This window comes from Mus musculus, chromosome 9 (assembly GCF_000001635.26).
Source record: "Mus musculus strain C57BL/6J chromosome 9, GRCm38.p6 C57BL/6J".
Taxonomy (NCBI): domain Eukaryota; kingdom Metazoa; phylum Chordata; class Mammalia; order Rodentia; family Muridae; genus Mus; species Mus musculus.
In genome coordinates, this window is record NC_000075.6 from 67,876,441 (window position 1) to 67,902,528 (window position 26,088).

At 41.2% G+C, this 26,088-nt stretch overlaps 1 protein-coding gene across 6 annotated transcripts in view; it reads left to right on the plus strand.

Moving 5' to 3' along the window:
* Positions 1-26,088, plus strand: part of Vps13c (vacuolar protein sorting 13C) — a 157,429-nt gene that overhangs the window by 36,125 nt on the left and 95,216 nt on the right. For all 6 annotated transcript variants that reach the window (XR_379424.2, XR_001778932.2, XM_006511225.2 and 3 more), the window contains 15 exons: positions 1,657-1,737; positions 2,638-2,695; positions 4,890-5,017; positions 7,013-7,119; positions 8,132-8,303; positions 9,817-9,879; positions 13,246-13,372; positions 13,855-13,949; positions 16,641-16,783; positions 17,518-17,710; positions 18,890-19,004; positions 19,648-19,784; positions 20,634-20,757; positions 22,193-22,310; positions 25,005-25,134. Coding sequence is in view for 4 of the 6 variants with exons in the window: in XM_006511225.2 (XP_006511288.1) it covers positions 1,657-1,737; positions 2,638-2,695; positions 4,890-5,017; positions 7,013-7,119; positions 8,132-8,303; positions 9,817-9,879; positions 13,246-13,372; positions 13,855-13,949; positions 16,641-16,783; positions 17,518-17,710; positions 18,890-19,004; positions 19,648-19,784; positions 20,634-20,757; positions 22,193-22,310; positions 25,005-25,134 (1,791 nt within the window). In the remaining 2 variants the exon portion in view is untranslated. The remainder of the gene's footprint in view (positions 1-1,656; positions 1,738-2,637; positions 2,696-4,889; positions 5,018-7,012; positions 7,120-8,131; positions 8,304-9,816; positions 9,880-13,245; positions 13,373-13,854; positions 13,950-16,640; positions 16,784-17,517; positions 17,711-18,889; positions 19,005-19,647; positions 19,785-20,633; positions 20,758-22,192; positions 22,311-25,004; positions 25,135-26,088) is intronic.

A 26,088-nucleotide genomic window follows, 5' to 3' on the forward strand; every position in this document is an offset into this window, starting at 1 on the left:
CTCATTTCACTCTGCCCCCAAAGTACAATCATTTAGTCATTTCAATGCAAACTTTGCAAAAGTGTTCAGTACATTTTGGGGGTAGATCAAAAGTAACATCTAAGCCTTCAGGAACTTTGGGAAGGCATGGGAGTAAATATAAGCATATTTGATTTCTAGTAAAAGATCCAACTCTTAGGAACTACTTCTGGTCATATAAAATGCTGGTATTTAGAGGAAACGTCACAATCTTTGTATATTATAAAATTAGCAAGTGTCATGCCAGGGAATATTGTATGCACAGTTGGGGGCATCCTGATAATATCTTTTAGTATGGTAATAACTTATTTTTAACATTTTAAAGTTAAAAATTGAGATGTCTTTGGACATTTAATGTATTTATGGAATAAGTTTTGATTGATTCTAAATTTTAGCCAATCAGGATTCGTAGTGATCTGTATACAACCACTTGAGTTTAAGAGTCTGTATTTTAAATAGGCTGTCAATCAATTTGTTAAATAACCTATTTCTGAATTTTAAACTAATACTCGTTGCCTTTGACAGACTTAGGTATTTCATACTGATTGAGAGTTTAACACTCTCCCTCATAAAGCACAAACAAATAAAACATGTTGAGTGTCAGAGGTATTTTAATAGGGTTGACGTGTTCCTTGGCAAAGTTAGCTCATTAGGGAAAATGTGTTTAATATGGGTGACTAAGTGAGCCTAAAATGCCTTGAACTTTAAGGACTTATGTTGCCTTTGTAGTTTGTTAATAAAGATGAGTCAGGCATGGAAGAGTCCGAGATCTGGTTTGGAGCCAGTGTTTGTCGTATGAGACTCTGTGATCACTTATTTGCGCTGCAGTTTAGGTTCATCCATCAAGTGAAGGGTCTGGACACAAGCAACCTCCCAGGTGGTAGGTCATGTAAGACTAGCCAGATGAGGTCGTAGATGCAGAAAGCGTAACTTGTGGTGTGGTTAAGCTGCACACCATGCATACCCGAGCAGGCATGTGCTGTGTTTAACTGCGGGGCTTGTCAGGGCTTGCCGTGGTTCCTCAGCATGCTTGCTCCCCAGCACCTCCACCATTGCAGTCTGTAGCTCTCCCAGCTTCGCTGCCCATAAGGTCCTTCCCACAGCCCTCCTCAGCGCAGCCCCGATAACTGCTGCAGGGAGCTTGGATTTCCTTATCAGGCAAACAGTCTGCTAGATGCTAAATTTTTACTATTTGATAATTGAACGAATGTGAATTTCCTGAAACTGTGTTCCCAGAAACACGTTTAAAAGAATGTTTCTCTTATCGGAACATTCAATCTATATGAAATACCTAAGTCTGTCAAAGGCAACAAGAGTTATTTTAAAATTCAGAAATAGTCTATTTAACAAATTGATTAAGACAGCCAATTTAAAATATAACATTTGCTCTTTTAAATTCAAGAGTAGTCATAGGTAGATCACCCAGAATCCTGATTGGCTAAAATTTAAAATCAAACAACATTAAAAAAATTAACAAATGCTAAACTTAAAAGTCCTTTGTATACACTCCCCTTCATTTTTGGCTATTTTCTTTCCTTTAACGTTCAGATTTTTAGTGAGCTGGAGGGTAGTGTTGACTGCTGTTGCACAGTTTTAGGGTGCTCTAGAGGCCTGACCACTTCCATTTCTTTTGCATAGCTCGTGAAGCTGGACAGTCTCAGCGCCTATTGGAACGTTGGCTGCTGCATGTCTTACCGTGGATCGAGGGAGCACATCTTGGTAATTTCCATTTTTACCTTGATGTGCTGACTGTGTGCCCTAAGTGTGTTTAAAAGGGGGGGGGGGGCTTAGTGAGGGCAGGCTGCAGACATTTGGTTAACTGGCAGATCACTAAATCAGAAGTCTGAAACAACATTTGAACTTAGTCCGTCTCTTCAGAGGAGCCCTCTGATAATTCGTTCTGAAACCGTTCCCCTGGCGGTGACAGGGAGCGCCCCCTGTGGTTGTTCATGCACAGTTTGTGGTGCTCTTACGATGCTGTTTCCTGTAAGAAGGAGTACGAGTATTGTGAGGATGCCACCCCTCAGACCTGGAGCTCATGCGTCTTACAAGTCTTCAAATGGCTGTGGTGATGATTTCCTGCATGGTGGCCCAGTGTACTGAGCCAGTGTCTCATTTCTTCAGTTAGAAAAGGGAGGCAGAACAGCCGCACTCTCTGGATTAGATAAGCGTTCAGATTCTAGGAACTCTAACAGAGACTCAGTCTTTGTCTAGGATGTCGTAGATATTTAACTGTCTCTGGGTGGCTTTCATAGAGAGGAGTGTGATATTATGCTCCTAGATATTCAGGTCATTGTGTGTTTATTATAAAGAAAAATACCTGTACATTTATACTGTCTAAACCTCCCCCCACAGGGGGTGGGGGGAAGAAGCTGGGCAGGCAACCTTTAATCCCAGCACTCGGGAGGCAGAGGCAGGCGAATTTCTGAGTTCAAGGCCAGCCTGGTCTACAGAGTGAGTTCCAGGACTGTATATTTTTCTCATGATAGTTATTAGTAAGAGAACAATGAAGGTACAGATGTGAGAACCTTTTTTTTTTCTTTTTTTTTTTTTTTTTTAATTTTTGGTACTTGTGGCTAACTGTCTTTGTCTTTCATTCTCAACTTTAAATCTCTTCAGGAGCAACTGAAACGTGAAATTCTTACAAGTACAAACATCCCCCCAGACCATCAGTACAGTGAGTACCAGGGAGAGTTCATTTATGGAAGAGACATGGAGACAGACGTTTCTTAATGAAGTTACTTTAGCAGACAGAATGTGTTAATTTTATGGTACTTGGCCACACATGCATATTTGGATGGTAACTCCTCAGGACTAGACCTAGCCACAAAGTGCTGGAGAAAGATGGGGGAGGCAGAGGAGCTGGGCTCACGCCTGTAGCCAGCCTCCTTTTGACCTCCCCTTCTGTTACCTTGTTACAGTTCTTTGTCTTGTGGTTTGGCTCCTCTCTCCCTTCTCTCCCTTTACCTTCCTCCTCTTCTTTTTTTCCTTCTTTCTCTCCCTAGTTTTGGAATCTCTGGGGTTGTGGTGTTCATCTCACCTCTAGCAGTGTAAGACAATCACGCTGGATATTTTTTAAAGTGAAGTTTGTAATTTTTTGGCAGCCTCTCCTTTGTTTCTCTGACAGAGCTTCCTGCTTATCTCTTTCATCCTGAGAAGCTATTAGTTTGCTGTCATTCAGTGAACTTCTTTATAATCATCCTTAACTTCCATGTCCATTTCTTTCCACATTCCGGTTGTCCTGGTTCTCTAAGCTTTCCCTCCTGTCCTTCGTAGCTCATCGTTGTAGATGATGGTGCTTTCTGTTACGTTCATCCACTTGAATAATGACAGAAATTTAAAGTTTGTAAAAAAATTTCAGTTTCATTGATTAAAAATAGTTTAGAAAATATTCATCTTAATTCTTAGGCATTTATCAATCACATAAGTCAGTCAAAATATTATACAATTTATTGCAAATTATACTTATAAGGTAATAAATACACCTATCTGGACTTGATTCTATTCATAGTTATAATGTATCACTATTACCATCCCTAGTAGACTTTTAGTTTTTACTGTTACTCAACCTTAAAGTGTTTATAGTTTTTCTCATGTTGTTTGTATATGATGAACTTGAAAACAGTATACTGGTCATTTGTTTCCTAGGATGATTTTATTTGTTTCTAAATTTTGTCAATTATTAAGAAAAAATAGATTTTATTTCTCCTATTTTAATATTTTAAATGAATAATAAAGTATTAAATCATAGAGAAACCCAGCTGCAGACAGGAACTGTGTTCTGTATTCTCCTTACTTGGGAGCCCATGACTCCCAGGAAACCATGGAGAGTGGGTTTAACTAGCAAGCTACCTAACTTGCTAGATCCTTATATATCACTTTCTCTTGCACACGCACCCCCCCCTCCCCGTGCAGTTCCCCCCCCCCGTGCAGTCCCCCCCCCAATCTGTTTCTCTTTTTTGATTGAAAATAGGCTTCTGGGCCCTCCCTACATCACCATCCATTCAGCTCTGTGCTTCTTTCTCTCTCTGTAGAAAACAGGCAAATACAAAACCAGAAGAATAGAACAAAACCGATAAACAGTCAAAAAACAAAGAAGAAACACGAGAAGCACACACACACCGGGAGACACAGCACACACAGGACAGCCATAAAAACACATACACACCGGGAGATACAGCATACACAGGACAGCCATAAAAACACATACACACCCAGAGACACAGCACATACAGGAAAGCCATAAAAACACATACACACACAGAGACACAGCACACACAGGAGAGCCATAAAGACACACACACAGAGACACAGCACACACAGGAGAGCCATAAAAACACATACACACATAGAGACACAGCACATACAGGACAGCCATAAAAATACATACACACACAGAGACAACAGCACACACAGGACAGTCATAGAAACACAAAACTGGACTGTAATTTATAATCAAAAGACCAGTCAAGTAAAAAATGCCCAGAGAAAGCATAATGAGACAAAAATAAACTGCTGAAGATGCTATAGAGTTAGTGTTGTGTTGGCCCTATTACTGGGCATGGGGCCTGCCTTTAAGTGTTGTACACTCAGTGAGACTCCCTCGGAGTAGCTTCTTGGTTAGGGGTGGGAGCTCATGTCCACTTCCCCCTCTCAGTACTGGGACCCCATCTGGCTTGAACCTGTGCAGGTCCTGTGTGTGCTGTCTTCATTTATGTGAGGCCTTGCATATTTCTTGTTAGTGATTTTATTACATATTCATAGCATCTTTTACCTTTTTACTTTCAGTGTATAATATTCTCATAATTATTTATAGTTGTTCATAGTTAAGTACATGTAAGCCTATTTTCCATCTTTCCACATGATGCCAGTTTTCCAGCCAATATCAGCCTCTGCAAAACTCTACATGAATCCTGGTGCAGAATCAGAGCTCAAAACCCCCAAACTCGATGGGAACGTAGAGGTGCAGAATATTGCCATCGAGCTGACGAAGCCTCAGGTAAGGCTCCCGTGGGCAGCTCTGGTGTAATCAGCCCTGCGTTCTGATCGCTCTTGTGCTTGTCATTAGTCGTTGTCTGTAGTGTGGTGGTACCTTTGTTTCTTTCTGTTGACATTTGATGGAAAAAAAAAAAGGAAAGATTAAAAAAAGAGATTTCAGACAAATAGTTTCCATTAATCTGATCTTTCCCCCCAAACTATACTTGATCTTATTAAACTGTACTGAATGATGTTATTCCCTTTGAAATCATAATCGTAGGGGAATTACAGTGTGCTTTTCTTCTCTCATTATTTTTTCTTCTCATCTTTTAGCAGTGTGTGTGTGTGTGTGTGTGTGTACATGCATGTGTGCGTGTGTGTGGGGTCAGAGGATAATGTGAAGGATTCAGTTATCTCCCTCCACCTTGTAGGCTTTCGGGATTGAACTCAGGCTGTTGAACTTGGTACAAGCCCTGAGCTACTTTTCCAATTTTTAACAACCTTTTTTATTTGTACTTATATATAGTGTGTGAGCCTCTGTGAATGCATGGGCACTCATGCTTGCAGGAGCCTAAGAAGATGAGGTGAGGGTATGAGGTCCCAGGAACTGAAGTTATTGGGGGCTGTGAGCTGCCACATGGTGCTGGAATCAAACCCAGGCCCTTTGCATCAGCAGCCCCTGCTCCTAACCACTGAGCCATCTCTCCAACCCTGTCACCTTCGTTTTTAATAGCAAACACTCAAGTACCATTCCTTTAATTTTTTAGAGCAAGTGTTTTTCCTCTCTCTGTTTTCCAAGTGTGGCCATATGCACAGAGGCTTTGGATAGCAGAGCTGGAGACCTGAGCTGAGAGGATGGGACCTGGGCTTTTAGTTTAGAGTTGTCTAATAAAGAGTGTGAAAGGCCTTTACCATTGTAGATTTTCTAGTAGCTACATCACCAAAGAGGGAAGTATCTGCGCTTCTGTTTAGTCTTGCGTGGTCTAGAACTCACTATATTGCTCAGGATGGGTTTGAATTTGCCGCAACCCTCCTGTCTCATGCTAGGTCTATAGATGTGTACCACCATGCCTAGCTCAAAACAAACCTTAATAATCTATTTTACTTAACATAATGTTTCTACAATGTTATTTATTTATTTATTTTGGGTTTTTCGAGACAGGGTTTCTCTGTATAGTCCTGGCTGTCCTGGAACTCACTCTATAGACCAGGCTGGCCTCGAACTCAGAAATTCGCCTGCCTCTGCCTCCTGAGTGCTGGGATTAAAGGCGTGGGCCACCACACCGGCCTACAATGTTATTTTTAACATTGTGAATATAAGGTGTAACTAGTATTTTGTATCCTTTCTCCCTTATATCTTTGAAATCGGTGATAGAGTTTATTTTTGCAGTTTAGGCTACATACATTTGTCTAGTAACCTTTAGATAGAATTACATTAAGGAGGATTCAAAGGAAGCTAGCCCTTTGTCTAGCAGAGCCTGTGATTGTTGCCCTCCTCTTCTTGTGTGTTTCTCTTTATTTGAACTGTTTGTCAGGCCTGTATAACATAAAGTTGTGTTGGTAGTAAAGTGGATGCTTCAATAGCTTCGGCTTGCTTAGTTAGGCCTCAGTTTTCTGTAGCAGTTTGGGAATTAGCTACTGTAGCTGTGGCAAAAAAAAACCCCAAAAAAACCAAACAAACAAACAAAAAAAAAAACAAAAAACAAGGGTCCAGAGGAAAAGCAGGCAGGCTCAGAAACACAAATACAATCGACACTGGGAGACATACCATTTTATTATTTCCAAGATACATATTTTTTCCACTTTAGAATTTGAAAAAAGGATGTGTATTACTGGTTGTGTGACAGTTTAAAAAGAACTTAAAGTATCTTGCTTAATTGGTAATGTCATGTTTAATCAGGTATAGTTAGTATATTACTGAATTATCAGAGATTTTTGGAGTCCTCTAGAAAAAGAGAATCTCATTTTTATTTATATGTTCACTGTAACAAACCTAATTTTGTTCTTGTCTTAATAGTATTTAAGCATGATTGACTTTTTGGAGTCACTGGATTATATGGTTAGAAATGCACCATACAGGAAGTACAAACCTTGCTTGCCACTTCACACCAACTGTCGGCAATGGTAAGTTAGAACCACTACCCCCTCTTTTGTATGAAGATGCGCTTGCCTGTGTGAGTATGTATGGAGAGTAGAGATGGATGTTGTCTGTCTTCCCCGATTGCTTCTCTCATCCCTGCTTTCTGAGACAAAGTCTCTCATTGACCCTGGCCACCTCCCATCACCCAGCACTGGGGCTGCAGCAGCTGTGGCCCAGGGAGCCCTACGTTTACACGCATTCTGGGGATGCACCTCAGGTTCTTGTGTTGTTCATCTAGCGAGCGAGCGCTTGAGCACGGAGTCATCGCCTTCCTTTTGTTCTTTTGTTTTCAAGAGATGAATAATCGTATAGTCAGGGCCTTCAGAGTTAAGGAAGGTTTACGGTCTTACTGTTTAGACACTTCAAAAACAATAAGAAAAGAGAGACCTTTTTCTGTCTGCGCTGGTTTCCCCCACCCTCACTAATGCCTCATTTGATATTCTGCTTCTGAACTCCTGAAGTTTATCTTAGCAGTCAAGACTTCGAACATGTTTTTAAAAGTCTTGTCAGTTTTCCACATGGACTCAAGGTTATAGGAATACAGCCTGTAGCCATATTTCACTTAGCAGGGGAGGTGTGTGTGTGTGTGTGTGTGTGTGTGTGTGTGTGTGAGAAATGCATTTCAGGATTGTGTGGGTATCATGCTGTGGGAACTAAAATAGCTATGCCATCACGAGATAATATAACTCAGTGCAGCCATTGTGCTGGATGTGGTCTGCCACTTAAGAAGAAGTTGCTGTTAAGCACAGGACTGCTGTTTTCCACATGCATCACTTTGTGCCGTTGTGGTTTTGCTTCAGCATATCTTCCTCCTGGAGTGTTCCTTTGCTTACTCTATTTAGGCCAGGGAGTTGTACTGGTGACTCGCAGTGTTACTGTAGATGGTAAAGAACAACAGCAGCAACAACAAAATCAATGGTGTGGTATCTCTGAGAAGTCTAAACTGTTTTCTTGCATTTTTATATTCACATGTACATTAACAAAATCTGACTTCAGGTGGAAATATGCTATTGATTCTGTTCTTGAAGTTCATATAAGAAGATATACTCAGCCATGGTCATGGAGTAACATAAAAAACCATAGGCAGTTACTCAAGAGTTACAAAATGGCCTACAAAACCAAGTTAACACAAGCCAAAGTCTCAGAAGAGATACAGAAACAAATACAGGTATGGTTTGCATGTGTTACTACTGCTAACTTCTCATCACCCTTTAATATCCTGTCTCTCACTCTGTAGCTCTGGCTGTCCTGGAACTCACTATCCACACCAGGCTGACCTCAAACTCACAGAGATCCGCCTGTCTCTGCCTCCCAAGTGCTGGGATTAAAGGCGTGCACTACTACACGCAGCTCCTTTAACATTCTTATGTATCTGGTTGGAATAGGAATATAATATGACAACAGACTCATACGTGAGAAAATAAGAGTGTCCTTCCTTATTTTTCATGTCTTTTTATTAACCAACAATCCCTTTTCCATAGCATAATGTGACATATAATAAAACTACTACAGGCTATTTGAGAAAATATGTCTGGTTTTCCTAGTACTGTTTAGAAAATGGACATTAGTTTATTTGTTCGATCTTATTTGTTCATAAAAATTTGCACACTTATACAATTCTGTTTTCTTCATTTTAGAGCTTAAAATATTGTTTATAAACACAACAAATATAAATCCCTTTTCCCTGAGAAAGGCTGGGAGTCTTACTTGCACCCTGAATACAGAATTTGTTTAATAATATGTGGTGGCCATGGCTGCCATTCAGTCATTGTGTCCGAGATATAAGACTGGGCTGAAAACAAACAAACAAACAAACAAAAAACAAACAAAACAAAACAGAACAAGACTGGGCTGGAAACCTGTGGTTTGGAACCATGACAGTGACCAATGTGATACAGGAAGGGCATAAGTGTGGGGGACAAAGATCAGGACTCAGTTTTTGGTGTTTACCAGGTGTTCTGTCAGAGACATATAGACATGGGTTTTTCAGCTGCTCAGGTTTCTTCTCAGGAATAAAGTGAAGACAACGCCTGTCCTGTAGTCCTGACAGCTGTATGAACAAATTCACGAGGGTTCAGATCATCTGATTAATGTTAGAGTCTCAGTTTCTCCTGTAGTCTACTTGGTGACTTGAGTAATTTACATTCTTTTTTTTTAAAGTAATTAATGATACAATATCTATAAAATAATACAGAAGAGGGGAGAGTAAAAACTAAGGATCACAAGAAAATAGCTGAAGCTGCTCTCCAGTTTTTATTCTTCTTTAAATTTTATGCCTTTAAGATTATGTGTATACGCATGTTTCTCTGTGTGTTTGTACAAATGTGTACAGGTACTGGAGGAGGCCAGAAGGGGGCATCAGATGCCCTTGAGCTGGACTTATAGGTAGCTGGGAGCTGCCAGATATAGGTGCTGGGGACTGAGCTCCAGTCTTTGCAGGGTATCTACTGATGTTTTCCAGCACTTCTTTAGCTCTGCACACTCTCTCCTTAAACAAACAAACAAACAAACAGCAAAAAACAACTTTAAAAAGATGTATTTATGTCCGTAGTGCAGCGGCTGGGAGCAGTGACAGTAATCTGTGCCCACTGCTTCCTTAGCACACTGCCAGGGGTGGTACTGCCTAGATGACTGTATCAGTATAGTTTTATATAATCCTCTTTTTTTCTTTTGTTTTGCAGGACTTGGAGAAGAGTCTAGATGTTTTTAACATAATTTTAGTGAGACAACAAGCACAAGTTGAGGTAATCATTTTGCCTAACGGACTTTATTCTTTATTCATCAAGTTAATGCCACTTCTTTAAACCGCGGATGAAGAAATCCGGTCTTATGAGAAGTTGCTAAGATTTACCCAAATGAGAATAGGGATGGGTCCTTATTGTTTCATTTTGTGTCTAGGGAAAACTAACTGAAAAAAAGCTGTTAACATGAGAAGGAAGAGCTTTAAAACTATGTAATCAAAACTTTGTAACATAGTTAAGTCTAAGTTCCTCGTCATTCTAACAGTCCGGAACTGTCAGTTAACCTTCAGCATCAGGCACGTGCTATTCCTTATGACTTAGCAAAAACTTAATGAATTTCTGTTATTCTTGATTCTGGTTAAGTGTGTGGACTTGAGGTTCAGATGGTCCAAAATTTGCAGACTTTTGGTTTTATGACTTGGCACTAGCTATGTATTCTCTTTGTGCTTTGGTTTTCTCCTTTATATAATGTAACCTGTATCTTGTGTTTATTGTAGGGGAATATGTGATAAATCATTTAAAACACTTTGTTGTGGGCCTGGCCCTTAGGAATGACTATGCAAGTGATTTTTTTCATCTTTCTCTTTGTCATTGGTTTTAGCATATGGAAGAGAGCAAAATAAAGAAATCCCTTCCAAAGGGACAGAAGGAATTAAACATGAACAGCAGGGATATAGAGGGCTTTGGCTAGGCCGTGATGATCACTGGGACTGTAGGTTTAACAAGGAGGGCAGAGAAAGCTTCACTCAGAAGGATTGGGCCCAAGGAGGTTGAGAGAGACACCAGAAAGATGTGCAAGGGCAGAGCTGACTCAGGAGGAAGGAATGGACCAGTTGAAGGCTTTTGGCCTGGGGAGGGTGGCAGCCACTGTGATTTACAGGAAGTGGCAGGGTGGAGTGGAAGTGGGGCTGCTGGGAGTCTGGCAGGTCACCAGGCTGGTGTGGGATCTTAGAAGCAGCTGTGGATTTTGGCTTGAATTGGCAAGTCGTTAATATTGAATTTGAGAAACAGGATGTTATCATTGGGGATGCTTTAGAACTTCTTCTACTTTCCCCTTCTTCTTGGTCCTACCTCAGTTAGCAAGCCTGGGAACTGAAACCCCACCTACCTCTCTTCTGCCCAGCTTTAGGCTGTCACCATCTTTATTTAACCAATAGTTGTACATTAAGGAGCAAGGTATGCATGGCAGTCAAGCCTTTGGGGGAGGGGGAGGTGGTATTTAGCATTATAATACCTAGCAAAAGACCTTACCTCAACAGGGGAGGAGCTTGGTTTCAGTGGAGGGGATGGAACGTGCCAGAGTCTAGGTGTTTGAAGGCAGAACCCATATTACCTGATACAGATTAGAGATAAGAGAGTTAAAAACCTTGGGTTATTTTGGTATCGACCATTCAGAGGCTGACTCTCCTGAGGATCTATCCCATATACAATCACTAAACCCAGACACTGTTGTGGATGCCAACAAGTGCTTCCTGACAGGAGCCTGATATAGCTCTCTCCTGAGAGGCTCTGCCAGTGCCTGACAAATACAGAAATGGATGCTCACTGCGACCCATTGGACTGAGTGAGCATAGGGTCCCCAATGAAAGAGCTAGAGAAAGGCCTAAGGAGCTGAAGGGGTTTGCAGCCCCATAGGAGGAACAACAATATGAACTAACCAGTACCCCCAGAGCTCCCAGGGACTAAGACACCAACCAAAGAGCACACATGGTAGGACTCATGGCACCAGCTGCATATGCAGCAGAGGATGGCCTAGTTGGACATCAGTTGTGGGGAGAGGCCCTTTGAAGGCCTCTATGCCCCAGAGTGGGGGAATGCCAGGGCCAGGAAGAGGGAGTGGGTGGGTTGGCGAGCAGGGAGGGGGGGAGGAAATAGGGGGAGGGTGTTTTTCGGAGTGGAAACCAGGAAAGGGGATAACATTTGAATTATAAATAAAGAAAATATCCAATAATAATATAAAAAAGTATAGATCTGTCATCAAACAAATGGAGAAGATTGGGTGGAACAACCTGGGTGCAAGGTGAGTAGATACAACAATGTGAACTCGGAGTTCAGAAGTCTGCTGCATGTATAAATTCAGGATGGCTTAGAAGTGTGAGTCTGGATAAAGTCACCTAAGGAGTGAGGGAAGAGACCATAAGCCTTCTGATGTCCTGCTTAGAGAGATGGGAAACAACTCAGAAGTGACCATGGGTGTTGCTGAGTTGAAGGAGGGAAGTTTTATTAACACAGTTCCAAATTCAGGCAGAAAAGGGCTTCTAGGCAGAGAACACTCTGACCCCTTATGGCTACCTGTGATAGACACGCCTGAGTGGCCGCTGAGTGACTCAGAGATGTAAGCCGACACGTGTGGGTGTGGAATGCTTTCACATAGTATTTCTTCCTTCTCTTCTCTTTGAATGACTGATGCCTGTCTCTCTCTTTCTCTGTCTATACACAAGCACACACATGTAAACATCTATGTAAAATAAACACTCAGAGTGTATATATGTACATATATGTTAATGCTAGAATGAAAATACCACATTTAATATATCTTCATATCTTTTCCTGTCTATTCCATATCTCTTAACTCTTGAGTGCTTGCACTCACGGGCGACTTGGGACAGACACTGGGCATTTTCTCTGTGCTTAGCCTTATGTTCGGTCATCAAATGTCCTCTTTCATTTTAGAACTTACTTATTCCCCTTTAACTTCTCTTTTGGATTGTTTTACTTTTTATTATGGGATACTTAAATATGTTAATGATTTACTATCCCTTGAAAATTCTCTTAAAAGTGAATTTGGAAATTGTTGAAGATCAGAGAATGATGGTAGAGTCTAAATCACGCACTCTGAAGAAGTAGGCTAGGAGGAGGAGGAAGGGGGAGGGGGAGGAGGAGGAGGGGGGGGGAAGAGGGGGAGGAGGAGGAGGAGGGGGGGGAGCACCTTAGGCTGTATCTGAAGCAAGAGGTGAGGGGCTTTGAGGGCTCTTCCTGTCACTGTCTCTCTGTCCCACCACGAACAGCTTAGCAAACCTATAATGCGTGTGAATTCTGAAACGTGCTTCTTAGAATAGTACATTTCAGATGCAGAAGCATCTTCATCATAGGAATTGTTCTCAATTACAAACCCCTGATGCCAGTGCCTCCTTAAGTACCTGCACATTACAGTACGCAGAGAAATTCCCCCACAGTCTCAGTTACAGCTCCACAGTGTGCCTTTGTTAAATTCTGTTAGTAGGCGTAGGAAGTAAGCCATCCTATGAGGCTCATTTCAGAAGGAAATGATTGGCCTCCTCCATCAAAGCATTCGGCTGATCCGACCATACATAGACTTAACGGTGAACAGTGTTTCTTCTGAATTAATCTTCAGTTTTCATTTTTCAGGTCATTCATTCTGGGCAGAAGTTAAGGAAAAAGTCTGCGGAGGCAGGAGAGAAACGTGGCTGGTTTAGTGGGTTTTGGGGCAAGAAGGAATCTAAGAAGAGAGATGAGGAGTCTTCAGTCCCTGAGAGTAAGTCTCAGTGCAGGAGTCATTGACCTGGAGGGAAAGCCATGCAGATTCTGCCCCACGCAGCCAGCACAGGCATCAATGAACAATGCAACAGACTGCATAATTGCTTGTGTATCTACCTGGAGAAAATCTTCAAATTTATTGAAAAATGGCTTGTGAGAAATTTAACGTGTCTGATGCTTAGGGGTCTCAGCGTCCAGTGCTCCTTATTGTTAAGCTTTAGGTGGATTTTAACGACAAGTTTAGTTTTGAAAATTTTAGGGAATTTAAAAATATGTATATTTGAGAACTGAATTTCGCTAACAGCAAGTGTCTTTTCGCAGTTTCTTAACACCAACAGTTTCTTTTAACTGAGCCAAAGTGGTGTGTCTGCGGGAATTAGGTGGCTGGGTTTGCTTTAGCATTTCTCTCTGTAGAACTTTAAAAACATTATCTGTAAAACGGAAGCCATTCATTTCCTGAATGACTGTCTTGTCTCACAGCCATCGATGACCTTATGACTCCAGAGGAGAAGGACAAGCTCTTCACTGCCATTGGGTACAGTGAGAATGCCTACAACTTGGCTTTGCCCAAGCAGGTAGGTGTCAGATGTCTTCACATGGGCTTTGATTCCCTTGCTGGATTATCTTGGGTTGGATTACATTAGTGATCCAGCTAATTAAGTAGCTACTGCAAATATGTTGTCTTCAGTGTCATTGCCATATGCCGTTCTGGGACCTTACCAGTTAAAATTCCTCAACGGTAGGACTGCTTGATTGACTGAGTGAGAGAAAACCTGATACAGGTTCTTGTTAGAGTGTGCGGTTAAATCTTCAAAACACTTTTATTGTGACATTTAACTCATAGCAAGAGGGAACAAATCAAAAACAGCCTGCTTATTTGATAGGCTGAAAGGTCACTGGCTGCAGTGACTTCCGGTGTCATGATTTAGAATATTGCGACCATCCTAGACTCTCCCACACCTCCCCTCCCTTCTATCCAGAGATAAGCTGTGTCCTTACTATTCCCACAAGCATTTGTTCATTTCCTTTTGTGTTTTGCTATAACACCATGGTTTTGTTCTGCATATTTTTGTCTTTCTGTAAATGGAGGCACAGCGAATGTTTTTCTCTCGTCTTGCTTTGCTGTTGGAGTCATCTCTACTGTTGTACCTAATATATTTTGCTCATTTTCATTGCTGTGTAGGATTCTATCTTTTGAAAACACCCAAACTTGCTTACTTATGCTTTTGTTAAGAAGCACTTGGGTTGTCTTTGTTTCTATTTCACTTTCTTTCTTTTTTAACGTGTGTTTTCATTTCCACTGAGTCAGTTGCTAGGAGTGAGATTGTTGGGTGACAGGGCAGATGTATGTATAACTTAAAAGAAACAGAAGTTCCCTAAACATCACTCACTGTGATGGCCATTCTTTATGTTTATTTTTAGCCATTCTAAGAGGATGGCATACTACCTTACTGTCTTTTTAACTTGTATTCTCCAATAATAATATTGACCATGTTTCCATGGCTCGTTGGCCATCCTGGCTCATTTGTAAGTGCCCAGTTTAAGTTGGGTAAGGTTTGTTCTTCCATTGTTGTCTATGGATTTACTTACAGCTCATGTCCTGTCTTTTGCATTTGTGTATAGCTTTTAGAGTCAGGTTGTGCTCTCAGTAATGCATGCTGCTGTTGTGTTGTTAGAGTCAGGTTGTGCTCTCAGTAATGCATGCTGCTGTTGTGTTGTTAGAGGTTACGCTGACTCTGGAGATGATTTGGGGGAGATGGGGAGTGTCAGTGAGTCGCATATTGTGTGTGCTCATTGCGTGCTCTCTCTCTCTCTCTCTCTCTCTCTCTCTCTCTCTGACCTTTGCCCATATTTCCCTTCTCTTGAATGATGTCTGTAGTTTTCTTCCCTCTAATGAAGAGCTGTTTGTAATATTTTCCTGCTTGTCTTATGGATACTCCCCCCACATTGTGTTTAGAATTCTAGGTTGTTCAATTCTTTTTTTTTTTTTTTTTTTGAGTCCATAATTCTATTGCTGTCTGGCTTTTGCTGTTTGTGAGCCATACTCCATTATACTGATGTGTATGTTCACTTAGTTCCTGTGTATGCTGTTTTAATCAATGAAGGGCATTTTTATTTACTTAAATTTTTATAGTATAATTTCTAATTTTTCTTTATTCTTGAGAAATTCATACATGACTACAATGAAATATGATCAAGTCCACCTCTGTTTCCCACTTCCATGTCCCCCGTATCCCCCAACATGTCTCCTCCCAACTATTTCTTTCTTTCTTCCTCTACTCACTGTCCTCCCTGACTCTAACAACTCACAAGTCCAATTAGTGTAGCTCATATGGGGTCATCCAGTGGAGAAAGTTTTTAACTCTTTTCTTTAGGTTTTCAGGATTTGCTGTGATATACATTTATACTTGCTTTTGTTTACATAGTTGGAATGTCATAAGTCTCGTCAGTGAGAGTAGTCTCTGCCCCACTGCTCTCTGGGTCCTCCTTTGGAATGTGAGCTATCCCCCTTTCAGCTCCCTGCATTTCTGTCTCTCCACTCTTCACCCGGAGAGCTTCCTCTAATTCTCTTTAGCTGTTCCTGGGTCTCAGTCAGTCTAGAGGGCGTTTCATCAGTGCCCTGCCTTGTGTTAGGACCTGATTTCTAGTATTTTCTTGGGAGCCTTATTTCACAGGCTGCCTTCATGCTCTTAAAACTTAATATTCTTCGAGGGGAAATACATCCCCAAATTCTGTATCATCTCCCCAGTGGCTGTTTCAACTACGTTTTTGGTTTGGAGTATCACATGGGCACACATATTTGTGTGTAATGGCAATGTGTGTGTGCATGTGTGTGTGTGTGTGTATGTGTGTTTGTGTATGTTGTGTGTGTGTGTTTGTGTATGTTGTGCATGTGTGTGTATGTGTGTATGTGTGTGTGTGTAATTCGACAGCCATCCAGCAGGCTTAGTTTTTCTTTTCTTCAGCTAGAGCATTGGTCTGAGATGCGTAGTTTGCTTAGGTGAAGGCTTCTCGGTGGACACTCTCTGCTTCTGTCACTGTTTCTTTTAAACTAAGCAGACAAACTTGGATCATTTCTAAGTGTGCGGTCTGTCTGATAGGCTTTCATTGAGTTTTCTAGTCTTGTTTATTCATGGAGAGTATTTAGGTGCTGGAACTCACAAGCTTTGTTGAATTGTTTGATAAGGCACCATATTTAATTAAAGAGAAACCATTAAAGCTAGCAGTCATTTGCATGTTAACTGTTTTTATTTATTCCTGTTTAGTATGTGGCCCATATACTGACTCTGAAGTTGGTCAGCACCTCTATTATAATAAGAGAAAACAGGAATGTTCCAGAAATCTTGAGAGTCCAGATAATTGGCTTGGGTACCCAAGTCTCCCAGCGACCAGGAGCACAAGCATTGAAGTAAGTTTTAAGAACTTATTTTCATTTATGGCTTTAGGCCCTAAATATATCATCTTCTGCAACATGAAAGAATACCGAAGAGAAACAGCTTTTCTTTCATTTCTTTTATTTTGCATGTTTTATTGTGAATTGTGTAATTTACTCTTCTGTCCTCTCTCCTTTCTGCAAGTGTTTGTCAGGTAGTGTTTTATTTAGAGTGTCTGCCCTGTGGCAGTGGCTTAGGGTACAATACATTTCTGTGTTCAGGACATTTATATTGTATCTGATAAAAGGATATGCAGAAGAGCTAATTGAAGACTTTCACACATTAGACAGTTTACTGTAGAGCATGGCATGAATAGGACAGGTATACTGTGTAGCTCAGTTGTGGGGGAGGGAAACTGAAACAGTAGGAGGTGTAGACAGCTGAACAGGAAGGGTTCCAAGAGAAGCAGGAGGCAGCTAGAGGATGTGGGAGTGATGTAGAAACATGGTGATAGCATTATCTATGTCTAAACCCTGTGATGGGAACCTATGCCATGTCCTGGGGTTGACTAATGTAGGCGTTTCCTGTGGATGATAAATAGCTAAGGAGACACTGACTCTCAGCAACAAAAGCAGGTTTTGTAGGTAAATGGAGGCCAGCTTAAGAAGATGAACTGTAACTTTGGGCATAGGGCTGGTTGTCAGGGCAATTTTCAAAGAGATAGCCCTAATTTTATCTGTTACATGCTTGCTCTTTCCTCATTGGATAGGATAGAAGCAAAATTAGAACACTGGTACGTCACAGGTTTGCGACAACAAGACATTGTGCCATCACTGGTGGCTTCCATTGGTGACACTACATCGTCCTTGCTCAAAATTGAGTTTGAAACCAACCCTGAGAACAGTCCTGCTGACCAGACTCTGATTGTTCAGTCACAGCCCGTGGAGGTCATCTATGACGCTGTAAGTGCAGGCAGAAAGCGGCTTTTGAAGCTGTCTCTAGGGTTGAGGGATGAATTACTATGTAAGTGCACGGGGAAACTGAGTGTGCTATGAAATACAAGAGTGAGTCTGCATCCTCGGCCTTCAAGTAGGGGACTGCTATGGTCAGGTGCCTGTATCCCAGCACTGTGGGAGGCAGGCAGGATTGGTCGGACTTGTTTGCCTCCAGCCTAGCTCCATGTTCATGAGAAGCCCCGCTTGAAGAGAATAAAGTGGAGAGAGTGACAGAACAGGGCAGCATATTCTCCTCTGTCCTCTGCACATGAACCTGGGTGCACTCAGCCACATACACACATGATTATGTATTACACATGCATATGCCATATACAGACATGAAAAATGAATTTAAAAGTTTCCTTTTTTAGGGCTGAAAGGATGGCGCAGGGTAAAGGCTCTGCCATGTAACCCTGATGATCTGAGTTCAGTGGTTGGAGCCCAAGTAAAGGCAGTCGGAGAGAGCTGACTCCACAGAGCTATCCTCTGATCCCCATACATGTGCTATGATATGTGTGTTCACATGTGCACAAGCACTCACACACAGTGATAGAATGAAGTTGAAAACATTTTACATTGCAGGGCAATACCCATGACCAGACTTTCCATTGTACACATTTTAGTAATTTACACATTTTAGGAATGTGGTGCAGTTTGTTTAACACAGCCACATCTGTATTGTGACCCAAGTGTTCTTGGACACTTAAGTTCTTGCACAACTCCAGAACTTTCTTTGTCAAATAAAACCTTTCATATTTTTTATAATCAAGTCTTATAAGTAGGTAAGAGTGAATAGCTTTCCTCTATTTCTTTTCTAAATGTCAAAGTATGACATAATCCAAGTTTAGTGTTGAGGGATAGGCTTTCCTCTCTAACTGGAGGCTAAAACTGGAGGGCGTGCCAGTTGCTACTTCCACAAGCCCCACTTAGACCTCTTGCCAGTGCTGTGACATATCTCCTCTCCCATCAGCTCACTAGGCTGGTCCTTGCTCATGGTTGTCTCTCACTCTTGAAGGGAAGTAGTAACACAGAATAGCTTTGGATCCCATGCTTCAAAGCCATAGCTGTTTATAAATGAGGTGAATTCTTCAGATTTGTAACATAGATTTAATGTACAACCTGTCGTGTTTTAAATTTCTTTTACAGAAAACTATCAATGCTGTTGTTGAATTCTTTCAGTCAAATAAGGGGTTGGATCTTGAGCAAATTACATCAGCTACCTTGATGAAACTGGAAGAGATTAAAGAGAGGACAGCTACAGGTGAAATCTTTAGTGTGTCTATCAGCACCAGCTAAACTCCAAAGGTGGCCATCTTAATGGAAACAGTGTGTTTAAAGTAGTTTAGGCTTTCTTTTCTGTCTATATCATACATTGGACATGGCTAACTCAGAGTTGAATAGACTTGGTAGAGAGGAAGAGAGTAATGGAGCGTTGAGATGCTTTTCCTGCGTTACAGCCAAGAACCTGAGCTTTAGAGTGACCTTGAGGTGGAGCACCACCCCCACCTCCACTCTTCAGAGCCGTTCATGGTGCTGTGCATGCCTAGTTTTAAAGAACCCAGCAGACTGTTACGTCAGGTTGCTTAACAATCAGCTTGCAAATCGTTCTATGCCTAGACCTAATACTAGTTATATAGGATTTACTGTAATATATAATAATATATATTAATATGTATAAAATATGCATATGTAATATATACACATATACATATGTACATATGTATACACACACACACACACGCACACATACAGAGAGAGAGAGAGAGAGAGAGAGAGAGAGAGAATGCAGCTTTTGGCAGGACTGACACTACTTGATATCTTTCAAGTGAAATTCTTAGTCTTTTTGTTAGTAGTATCACCATGTACAGCTTGACCACATCATTGTTTCCCTGGCCTTCTTTTAGGACTTACGCATATCATTGAGACTCGGAAAGTTCTCGATTTAAGGATAAATCTGAAGCCTTCTTACCTGATAATTCCACAGACAGGTTTTCACCATGAAAAGTCAAATCTTCTCATTTTAGATTTTGGTACTTTTCAGGTAGGTATATGAGCACCTCTCTCTCTCTCTGTCTCTGTCTCCTATTTTTTTTTCAGTTCACTTGAACTAACTCTAGACTTATTGCATATGTATTATATGGCTACCCAGAATGGCAATAATTTGGCATTGAGATCTTGATGGATGTTTTTTCTGTTTTCTGGATGGAAACCATCTTAGTTTTCATGGTTTATAGAGTTTAATTTTACAGTGTCAATTTCTGGGCTATAGATTTTGACAAAAAGTCAGTCTGTCTGTCTATCTATCTTCTATCTATCTATCTATCTATCTATCTATCTATCTATCTATCTATCTATCTATCTATCTATCTGTCTATCTACCTACCTATCTTTTGATTGCTCTAAATAACCAAAGTGAGGTTTTGGATTTTCCTCTCAAGTCTCAGCATTTGGGAACAGGTAGGCGTTAAACTGAACGGAGCCTTTATTCCAGCTGGGAAAAGGAAGCAGAGGGTGGAGCCGCGTCCTGACGGCCTCTTCCGGGGCAGTGTCCAGAAGGCAAAGGGTTCAGGGTGGGCAGTAGGAGAGCTGAGCCACAGTTGGCAGTCCTCTCAGGAGTCAGGCTGAGGAAGGAGCTCTCCCTCTGGGCAGGCTATTTGAAGCAGACAGCTGTGTAATTGGCTCAGTGACTGCAGATGCATCTATTGCTCAAGCGGAACAGACCTGTGGTGGGGTAATGCACTCCTAGCGAGCTGCTTACAGATCATCAGGAAATTAGGCACTCTCCTCTCTTTAGTTAGAAGTTTTGAAATGTGACTAAGGCATGCTGATATGTATGTATGCTTTTCTGTTATAGAAAGAAATTCAGTTGTTTTCCTTCACTCCGTTTTAGCTCAACAGTAAAGACCAAGGCGCACAGAAGACTGCTAATGCATCCCTTGAAGAAATAATAGACAAGGCGTATGACAAGTTTGATGTGGAGATAAGGAGTGTGCAGTTGCTCTTTGCAAAAGCAGGTCAGCCACTGCTCAGCTCTCAGGGCAGGCAGATTAGCTCCAGTAGCTTTGTTCAAGTATGTGCGTGCATTGTTAGCCTTGATGCTCTGTTTGCTCTGTTTGCTCCTGGGCATCAGTCCTAGACACTGCCTGTGCACTTGTCCTGCTGATCACTTTAGAAAACCCGGTAGGAGTGGCCCAATGCAGAATGCCACAGTTGTAACAGAGGTCAACATGGGACTATTAACCCTAGGGTACTCAGCACCATTTGCACCTAAGCTCATGTGTGGCCTGTCTGTAGCATGACAGACAGGCCACACACGACACATGAGGTGTCTGAACACAGCAGAAGTTGCAGCTGGTTCTGGCTCTTCACTCTCAATGCTTTGGCATGTTTTCATGGTCTCTATGCTGCCTTTATTTGAAAATATTTTGTGTTCTAGCCCAGTCTTTAATTTTGTATTATTATAACTACTTTTATAGATGTCTGAGAGACTTATATTTGAAGAATACCATATCTAAAAACTCCACAAGAAGCTTCTTTGATTAAAAAATCTTAAATGAGAGATGTTCCCGAATCTAAAACATTTTAACTGCTGATATGATGCTATAAATGATTCATGCCACACACGATCTCAGATGATGGGCTGCCCTAGAAGCCCACGTGCCCTGCAGGTGCCAAGTTACACAGCTGGACTTGTGTGTACAGTTGGGTCCCATCCCCAGGATATCTTGCTATGTTCATACATATTCTTAGATCTTACTAAGATCTCCTCTCCGCTGTACCGTGTTTTCATTACAGGCATTCATCCTGTAGATAAGCTCTCAAGACTTAAATAGTTTATGTCTCAAAGCTTTGGTGTTTTCTGTTGCTTAAGCACAGCTTTTCAGTTTTCCATATTGCTTTTGTTACTAGAAGAAGTAGTGTTGATTAAATATCTCTGAGCATGTCATTTTGTGGACAGTCACCTGAGGACGGAATCTCTGCCTACCGAGGCTGTGCTCTCCTCTGCCCAGTGAGATCTGTTAACATTAAGATGACATGTCTGCTATTGTCTGTAAAGAGCCTCAGAGGTTCTTAAAGGAGAGTGTTTACACAGTCCGTAAAAACTGCCCTTTTTATTGCATTCCCTTACCAACAATTATTTGAGCAATGAACTCTTCAGTCCCTGTCATAGATAAAGATCTATATTTGACTGTATTAGCCTTCTGAAAAATCCATCTTTGGAATCTTCCTTTTGGAACAGTAGTGGCTATTACACATGAGTGTTTTTTATTATTATTTTTTTAATCTTCTACTAATCTGTATTAAAATACAGATGATTTAATTTGTATGCTGAAGGAAGTGAAAATTTGTTCACTGAATTTGTTAAGTATTTTCTAGCAATGTAAAGTGGTTTTATACAGACTATCTGGTTATTTTTGATAATTAATATCAAAATTATTATTTTTAAAGAGGAAAATTGGAAAAAGTGTAGATTCCAGCATCCATCGACTATGCATATACTGCAGCCAATGGATATTCACGTTGAGTTGGCCAAGGCAATGGTGGAGAAGGATGTTAGAATGGCCAAGTAAGTATGACTGTCTTTTGTATTAGACGTCAACAAAGATGCTGCACCCATATTACCTACTGAAATGTAAGGACACAGAGGTGGATATATGTGGGAGAGGGAAAAACAGTGACTATTCTATCTTATAATACAAATACATTTTAAAGAAAATACTTGTATAGGCTTTTATGCTGGCTAGTTTTATGTCAGGTTGACACAAGCTATAGTTATCTTAGAGGAGACAACTTCAATTGAGAGAATGACTCCATAAGATTGTGTTGTAGGTAAAACTTTAGACTATTTTCTTGATTAGTGATTGATGTAGGAGGGCCCAGCCGCCTGGGCTAGTGGTCCTGGGTTCTCTAAGAACGCAGGCTGAGCAACCATGATGAGCAAGCCAGTACGCAGCATCCTCCATGGCCTCTGCATCAGCCCCTGCCTCCAGGTTCCTGCCCCGTTTGAGCTTTTGTCCTGACTTCAGTGATGAACTCTGATGTGGAAGTCTAAGCCAGATAAACCCTTTTTCCCCCAAGTTGCTTTTGCTCATAGTGTTCATTACAGCAGTAGTAACCCCCACTAAGACATGATGTGTCTCCTATTTCAGAATTCATAGTTAGAGTTTTACATTGTATAAATATCGGCTATCTGAGATTCTGAATGTGTGAGCATCAGGATTCACTATCCGTGAAATAAAAGTTTCAAAGGAAGTTAGCTCTTTTGGTCATGAAACCACGGACAATCTTGAGAAATGTCCTAAAGGAATAAAGAAGTAGAAGCTAGACTGTGAGGTTAGTATATCCTCATGAAATTGTTACGCTGTCTTCCTAAAAGCAGCTTTACTGAGGTTTAACTGACACTCTGGATGTCCTTTAATGTGCTGTCTGTGTCTCCATGGGGTCATCACTGCAGTGGGGACAACATGTCTGCCACCTGCAGAAGCTTCCTTGAGCTCCATCCACCCTCTCTTTTTCCTGTGCCCACTTCTTTCCCTGGAAAACATTGACATGTTCCTTGATCCTGAAGATTTGGTAGAATTTTCTAGAATTTCTAATGAGTGAAATCATTGAGCTTTAGCTTTTTTTTGTCTGACTTCTTTCTGTAAGATTAAGATTCACTGTGATATCACCAGGGAAGGGGACAACATTTGAAATGTAAAAAAAGGAAATATCTAATTAAAAAAAAAAAAAAGATTCACCGTGTGGTTGCTTTCTTTAATGTTGTGTCAGTAGATCCTTACAGACTTCATGTGTTCTAGGCCTACAGTTTTCTTTTAGGGAGTATTTAAACGTTCTGGACGTTTTTGTGAATGAGTGTGAACTATGTTGGAAGTGTTCTAGGTGAGCATTCTGTGTTTGCATTTGACCAGCTTGGAGGTTGAGCTGTAGAAAGTGCTCATCTTTTCTGCCTGCATTAAGGACAGTCTGTAGATGCTTGCTCTCTCGTTCTGGACACAAGCAGTAGTGCCTTTGTTTCTTTTTCCTGATCAGCCAGCTTTTGGGTTCAGTTATTTCTCATTCGTTTTTATTCTTTAATCTTTATGTTTTCCACTCTAGGTTTATTATAATTTTTCTGTACACTCTCTGAGTTTTACCTGCATTTTATCCTAGCTTCTTAGAAGGTCATTAATTAGATACTTTTCTTTTTTTCTAATAGAGATAATTAGTACTAAGAGTTTTACTTAAATACTATTGTACTGAATGGCAGGAACCTATTTAGGAATTAGGTATCTGCCAGCTTGAGCTGGTCACAGCTTAGCCGGGCAGCAGGAGAGTAGGCTGGAGAAGCATGTGAGCAGCTGTGGTCAAGATTGTGCTGGGAAAGACAGGAGGCAAGCAGCTGCCAGAAGGCAAGTGAGTGGTGCAAGCAGACTGGACCCTCAGCAGCAAAACGTGACCTCAGGGAGCTTGCATTTCAATCTGAAGGGACGGGAAATAAGTGCACAGGCCACGTGTCAGGTGCTGCCCAGAGCTCTGGATGAGCAGAGCAGGACAAAAGGAGGCAAAGAGAGATGGCGCAGGCACTCTGATATTAATAGAAAGAAACCTTTGATGCCAGGAAGTAAAATATATATTGTGGTTTTGGTTTTTAATAGTAGAGAATTGTGTTCAATAGGACTTTCATAATGCATTAGTGAGCTTCAGGCTGTGTGTGGCGATACACTCCCCTAATCACAGCAGCCGGGAGGCAGAGAGTCTGAGAGGTGAGGCCAGCCTGATTTCATAGCAAGTACAAGGCCAGCTGGGGCTACATAGTGAAACCCTGTTTTTAAAAAGTTCATTAAAAACAAACAAACAAACAAACAAACAAACCATTTACTGCAGTGGTCTTCACTCTTCCTAGTGTTGTGCCCCTTTAACACAGTTCTTAGATTGTGCTGACTCCCAACCGTACATTTATTTTTGTTGCTGCTTCGTAACTTTAATTTTACTACCATTATGAATTGTAATGCAAATATCTGTGCTTACCGAGGCAAACCATGTGAAAGGGTCCCTAGATCCCCTAAAGGGGTTGTGACCTACGGGTTGAGAGCCACTGGTTTGATTAAGAAAGATGCTTTAGAAGGTCTGGAAAATTGGTTCACAGAGAACTTTCCCTTCTCTAAGAGTGGTCTAAATGTAATGAGATTGAAACATGGCTGGCTAACCCTTGACCTCTGTGGTCTCCTACCCATTCCCTTCCCCTCCCTGAGACCTCACTGTCAAATTGTATTCTTAGATTTAAAGTGTCAGGAGGACTGCCTTTGATGCATGTGAGGATTTCTGACCAGAAGATAAAGGATGCGCTGTGTTTGATTAACAGTATACCTTTGCCACAGAAGTCATCCACACCGTCTCCAGAGAGACAGGTGAGTATGTGACTATGGAGGAAATGCCAAGTTGATTTCTAGAAAGCCACACCTTTTGAGTACTGCTGATAGTTTGAGGACAGGCCTTCTAACCACAGGATGGGGCCTGGTGTGATGGCACAGAGACAGGCAGATCTCTGATTCCCAGGCCGGCCTGGTCTACACAGCAAGCTGCAGCCCAGGTAGGGCTGCATAGTGAGATGCTGTCTCTAAACAAACAAACAAAATCAGAAAGCAACAGAAATAAAAGGAAGATGTTCACATTTGTGTTGGGGTTCAAGAGTCGCCCACAAACCACACAAACACTGATCTCAGTCAGACAGAGATGGTTTATTGAACACACACCTTAAGACTGATCAATCAGGGCTCAGAATTTGGGGTACAACCTTGAACAAGCTTTCTCTGTCAACTTATAAAGGCTAAAACCGCAAAAACCCACATGAGTGCAGGAAGTGCCACCTGGTGATCAGCTCTGACTCAAGCTCTTTTAGACTTAGCAGTTCATATTGACCTTTAATTTGATACGTCCTGCATAAAGCTTCGCAGAATTTCTTAAGATGAACAAACCTCATACAGAACATAACAGGATGTGTGATCAGCATGACCTTGCTCAGAGTCAAGTTATTTGTCTGTTGTCAATGACTGACATAGCAACAATATGAAAGAGTTGGCAAGCATGGAACAAAATGAGCATGGAACAGCTATGCTGGAGGTGGGGCAGGCCTCAACAATGTATAAAATATACCTTATATAGAACTAGAAATAGAATGCTTTAAAATAAATTTGCAGATAAAATTTCAAGTGGAGATTGTCCTTTTTTGGTGACTCTTAAATGTTCTACATCACTTTAATTGAATAATCCTTATAGCTTAAAATAAATGTTGGATTTCTACTTACTTAGAAAAGAAGTTTGAGAAAGTTAGCTGGTGATGATGCCATTTTCAAGGCCCTATG